Genomic DNA, 6,320 nt, shown 5'->3' with positions numbered 1-6,320 from the left:
TCAATAATGTCTTACACCAGTCGGATATTATTAGATATACACCACCGTTCATAAGTTTGGGGTCACTTAGAAATGTCGTTGTTTTGAAAGAAAAGCACATTTTTGTCCATTAAAATAACATCAAATTGATCAGAAATACAGTGTAGACATTGTTAATGTTGTAAAAGACTCTTGTAGCTGGAAACTGATTTGTTGTTGTTGTTGAAATGTTCTCATTGAAAGCAAGTCTAAGAAGCGATATATCTGTTATATGTTTGCTATTTCTATGCTTCCCATTCTTAAATTTAATTTTGGTGTCTTTTACTTTCGGTTTTGTACACTAGCTTCAAACAGCTGAAAATACAATAGTTTTGGTTATTGAAAATACATTTCACAGATGGTTCAATGATGCGTGTTTTGTGACAAACTGAAATTAGGCAAAATATTAGAATTTTAGCAGGAATTTTAACAGGAAATGGCAGAGCGATTTTTTTTTTCTTCTTATTGCACCTATTGCACCTTTAATTTGTGGATGTCCATCATCCATTGTGTATGATATGTTGCAAATTACAATTCGTATGATATATTGCAAATTACAATTTGCATGATATGTTACGAATTGGAATTCCTACAATATGTTACGAATTTGCAAAACGTATGATATGTTACCAATTCCTATTTCTTGTGGCTAATGTTAGCTAGGTGGCTAACACTAACGTAAGCTAGGGGTTAGGGTTGGTTAAGGTTAGGAGTTAGGTGTTAGCTAACATGTAGTTGTCTGAAGAGGTTACAGAAGACATAAATGAAAAAACTGTCCAACTTTTTCTGAATTCACTCAAATAACAGTACTAATGACAGTACTACAAAAAAACATTAACATGATATAGTACTACAAGATCCTGAGTAAACTAAGTACAGGGGGTCCCTTATGTAAACTGGATCTCTTTCCTCCATTGGAAACGCCTATAAAATTGTCCCATTTTATCTACTCCATGCTGTCCTACTTTAGCTAGCTAAGGTTGGTAAAGTGGAACAACAAAAAATTACAATTACTAAATATAAACAGTATATTGGCAACTGGTTTATGTGTTTTGATGCACCAGTACATAGTATGTACATTTACATCAACATTTGGGACAGAGCATTATTTATGGCAGTTTTATAATCTTAAAATCAAAACAGAAAAAAAGCTATGTCACTGATCTTACTGTGAGCTTCCTGAAGTGATGTGGCTTTGAACATGGGGTTTCTCTGCAAAGGCTTAGTAACAATAGTTTTGATTTGTCAGATCAAAAAACAAATGGGTCAAAATGAAGCTGTCACAGTTTATATGATGTCCCTCTCTTTTTGAATTCATCCTAGAGGTTTGATTGATGTGTGGTTGTATTCAACTCCCCCACTCTGAAATCCATAAAAAGGCTTAAAGCCCATCACATGTTCCACATCAAATTGAGTTGAGATTACATGTACTGCACCACTAAAACTACTGTATTAGCTTACATTATCCTATGAGGCTCATATTTCCAATACCAGAATCATGGCAATGGAAAACACAAAACACTCAACGTCAACAAATCTAAGGAGATGATTGTGGACTTCAGGAAACAGCAGAGGGAACACCCCCCTATCCACATCGATGGAACAGTAGTGGAGAGGATAGCAAGTTTTAAGTTCCTCGTGTACACATCACAGACAAACTGAATTGGTCCACCCACACAGACAGCATTGTGAAGAAGGCGCAGCAGCGCCTCTTCAACCTCAGGAGGCTGAAGAAATTTGGCTTGTCACCAAAAGCACTCACAAACTTCTACAGATGCACAATCGAGAGCATCCTGTCGGGCTGTATCGCCGCCTGGTACGGTAACTGCTCCGCCCACAACCGTAAGGCTCTCCAGAGGGTAGTGAGGTCTGCACAACGCATCACCGGGGGAAAACTACCTGCCCTCCAGGACACCTACACCACCCGATGTCACAGGAAGGCCATAAAGATCATCAAGGACAGCAACCACCTGAGCCACTGCCTGTTCACCCCGCTATCATCCAGAAGGCGAGGTCAGTACAGGTGCATCAAAGCTGGGACCGAGAGACTGAAAAACAGCTTCTATCTCAAGGCCATCAGACTGTTAAACAGCCACCACTAACATTGAGTGGCTGCTGCCAACACACTGACTCAACTCCAGCCACTTTAATAATGGGAATTGATGGGAAATGATGTAAAATATATCACTAGCCACTTTAAACAATGATACCTAATATAATGTTTACATACCCTACATTAGTCATCTCATATGTATACGTATATACTGTACTCTATATCATCTACTGCATCCTTATGTAATACATGTATCACTAGCCACTTTAACTATGCCACTTTGTTTACATACTCATCTCATATGTATATACTGCACTCAATACCATCTACTGTATTTTGCCTATGCCGCTCTGTACCATCACTCATTCATATATATTTATGTACATATTCTTTATCCCCTTACACTTGTCTATAAGGTAGTAGTTTTGGAACTGTTAGCTAGATTACTTGTTGGTTATTACTGCATTGTCGGAACTAGAAGCACAAGCATTTCGCTACACTCGCACTAACATCTGCTAACCATGTGTATGTGACAAATAAACATTGATTTGATTTGTACAGTAGACTTTGAAATCCACTGCAACACAATAAAATGACTAATTAAAATCTATTGAATGAATCCCCTGCATTAGGCTACAAATAAAAGTTTGTTTTCTTTTTCGAAAGAGAGTAATTAAATTATAATTGTCTGTTTGAACGATGCTGTGTGAATGGCGTTTCAAGCCTCTCTGCCTCACACTAGAAAACAGTTAGGCTATTCTGATTGAATTATTTGTAAACATTTTGCGCAAAGTTTATAATATTGGAGAGAAAAAAAATATTCTCCAAACTATCGATTTAAAATCACCGTCTACAATATTCCTATAGATTAAAATGATAGGTACCGGAATTATAATGACTTTCAATTTCTACATTTGTTTTACTACGGATGGGACTTGGGGTAAAAAACAACAACATAGGGGTGGTGTAATGTGTGCGGAAGTGAAATCAAAACTCCGTGCAAGCCACTTCGATCCTATCATAGTTAGTAGTCGTTAGTGATCTACGAGCCAAAAGTCGATAGATCTTCATCTAATTGTGAAATCATGGAATCAGACAAGGTACTACATATCGCTAACTTTAGCACACTGTTTGTGTGCATGGTGCTAAAGTTTCCGCAAATATTTGTTTTGATGCGCGCGAAATCGACAACGGGTGTCAGCCTCAACAGTCTTCTGCTGGAGCTAACCGGGTATGTTTTACAAAGCAGTGCATGGTTATATTATACTCCGTCCTAATACCTGCCTTTTTAGGTTCTATGAATGTGTAATTGGTTGTTGATTGATGTTTGCATAGTGGTTTAATTGTAGACTAGAAATCTAATTATATGTGACGATAATACATAATTGCAACGCTTGCGGATACAGTGTAGCCGAAATCATGCATAAATTAAGTTACATTGTATCGAGTAAACCCATGCTATGCAATACACTTCCTGCGTTCTATGGTTGACTCATGTAGGATGAAAGGAAATAGACATTCAGAAAAATTACATCAAACCATACATTAAATCATGATTACTGTACAGACCATGTTGCAGTGTTGCTTTGAATTAAAATATCCTTGTTGCAGGGCAAGTATTTATCAGATTTGGTTCAGCATCAGATTAAAGATGGCCCAGGGAATTTGACCTCATCCACCCAGATGGCAGTCTGCCTATTTTGTGATTTAATAAATCAGTGTGTTTGCTTGTTCTAATGGACATGGAGAAGCTCTATCTTTGTGAGACAGTAAATATATAAATGTGAAGAATATCAGTTATCATCCTCCACAGCTCACTGGATCCTGACACTCTGCCAGAATTACACTGGCTCTCAGGCAAGGAAGGAGTGGTAGGCATACAGCATGGGTATTTTACCGTCTGCTTGCTACTTTACATGACTCATCATGGTTTGTTGACGTTGCAGTCCCTAATCTCTCTGTTTAGCAACACATCATCCTTTCACTTCTCTCATATCCTGTTGGCTCGAAGCTCATTGCACCATATCACGATACACACCTAACTTTGTTATTGTTCTAAGAAACATTCTCTAATTTGGATCCTGAAGTATTATCGTATGAAAATGCCCTTAAATACAGCGAATGGTTGGGTCAGGTGTGAACATTCCATCACCAGGTTGCTCCCTTGCAGATCCACGGCTTGCTTGTTCACTTTGTGTTCCCTGTTGTTCCCACACATAATTCTTTATCTTCCATAAGTTAATATCACATTTCTTTGTTTTAGGTTCATTGTGTTTGTCACCTACCAGATGTACTATGACTACCCACCCCCAACCTACTTGGAGTACCCCATCCTCATTGCTCAAGGTGGGCCATCATTCTACCCTTTGGTGAAAGTTCCTGTTCATTAATTTAATGAAATAGTCCTGTTTCCCCAGGTAACAATACTCTCCAGACAATAATCCAACCACATTGTTAGCTGCCGACTTATCTTGCATCCCTTCAGGGTTGTTGCTAACCACAAATGGTAAAAAATTAAGATAATCTTTTGTGGTTGTAACTCCGGGTATTCGTTCCCCAAACCTACAGTGGGTGACAATGCACTCACCTTGCATACCTGATCTCTGTATAAGTGTGTTACACAGTGAGTTACAGCTTGTTCTTTTAATCCTGTTATGTGCCATTATTTGTCCCAGATGTCATCCTCCTGCTCTTGATTCTACATTACAATGGCAGCCTGAAGCAGAGTCTGATCTATGCAGTTGTGTATCCTTCTCTGCTCATGCAACAAAACAAAACACACACACACTCCTGATTTACATAATGCTAACATTTTGGAAATTGGTAGCAGATTCTTGACATGGCTTGATCAGGTTTGTGGGAGGCTGGCAACTACTCACTGTGCAGAAGTGGATAATTGATCTGGCCATGGTAAGTAGAAGACTGATGAGATGTAAAAAAGAGCAGTAGGTTATTCAGACAGTCAATGTCCACAATGTCAGAAAGCATATTGTATTATGAAGAACAGCTTGCAAAGGACTCTTAATAGAGTCACATTGATGAAATTGTTTCCACAGACCAATATAGATATAGCACCAGTCAATGATGAAGTAACATTGAAAGGTCCTTTGACATGATGCAAGTTATCTAAATCAATTGCTTACCTTTCCATCTCTCTCAGAGCCTGTGTACATTCATCAGTGCTGGCAGTAAATTTGCCCAGCTCCAATGCCTGTGGCAGTCCAAGGACTCAGGGCAGGTTAGCGCCCTCTCCTGGGGTATGGCTACCTACACATGTTTTGGTGAGTGAACCATTCTAAACCACACACACACACATAGGCCATAGCCCTTACAGATCTGTAAGTATATAAGTGTGAGCAATACAGCAGCAAATTGGAGCTATGACCAAGTGCCTGCCTAGGTGATCTCGCAACCACAGCGATGAAGATAGTCATGGAATGTAATAATGTGATTTATGTTAACTGTCTTGTTTCAGCAAGGATTTACACCACCAGCGTGACAACTGGAGACATGCAGGGTAAGTCAGTCCTGTCACTGCAATTATCAGGTGTTGGCTGGAGAATGAAAATGTCTGTCATTACATTTTTGCGCAGCAGCATGTGTTTCTAACACCTGTTTTGTCTTCCGCTGTCCACAGTTCTGGTGCGATTTATTGTCATGGCACTGCTGAATTCATGGGTGCTAGCTACAGTCTTGTACTACAGGAAAAGGGCTGGGGAAGTACAGAAGAAGCGGGATTAAGTCTCCTGTCACAAACAGCTATTACCTCCAATGTCTAAAACTGGACAATTTGTCTGCACTCCCTCTTCTTTCAGTGTTTTATTTCACCCAGACATGAAGTTGAGAACAGGACTCTGCGGGTGACAAATGGACAGGTGGCAACCCTTTTGGCAAACCAACCATTCTGATATCAAAAGGAGGGTTTTCTTTTCTAAAATGTTTGGTACCATTCTTTTAAACATTCCATTTGGCTGTATTCTCAGTTTGACAACAGGTCAAGTTAGTACAAAATATTAAAAAATGTGTTGAGCTAATATATTGGGTGTGTTAATCCTTTCTGTTGAGATACAGATGTTTCTCAGGATAAAACATTAAACAGCTGTAATTTTCAATTTATTTTTTAAAGATTTTAATCAATAAACCATACCACCTTTGAAATAGTGTCCTGTTATTAGCGAATATCAGAAAGCATAATTGTTCTTCAGCATATCTATAAAACTATTTGACTACTATATGCAGATATCACACA

At 38.7% G+C, this 6,320-nt stretch overlaps 1 protein-coding gene across 1 annotated transcript; it reads left to right on the top strand.

The window, feature by feature from the left end:
- Positions 1–3,014: 3,014 nt before the first annotated feature.
- Positions 3,015–6,229, top strand: slc66a3 (solute carrier family 66 member 3). Its single transcript, XM_035752023.1, has 7 exons — positions 3,015–3,302; positions 4,335–4,417; positions 4,747–4,816; positions 4,924–4,981; positions 5,232–5,352; positions 5,547–5,588; positions 5,709–6,229. The coding sequence occupies exons 1-7, from the start codon at positions 3,157–3,159 to the stop codon at positions 5,810–5,812; spliced, it is 624 nt and encodes a 207-aa protein (XP_035607916.1). The 5' UTR covers positions 3,015–3,156; the 3' UTR covers positions 5,813–6,229.
- The last annotated feature ends 91 nt before the right edge of the window (positions 6,230–6,320 follow it).

The sequence above is a fragment of the Oncorhynchus keta genome, chromosome 35, assembly GCF_023373465.1.
Source record: "Oncorhynchus keta strain PuntledgeMale-10-30-2019 chromosome 35, Oket_V2, whole genome shotgun sequence".
Taxonomy (NCBI): Eukaryota; Metazoa; Chordata; class Actinopteri; order Salmoniformes; family Salmonidae; genus Oncorhynchus; species Oncorhynchus keta.
This window is presented reverse-complemented; position numbering and strand designations above follow the sequence as displayed.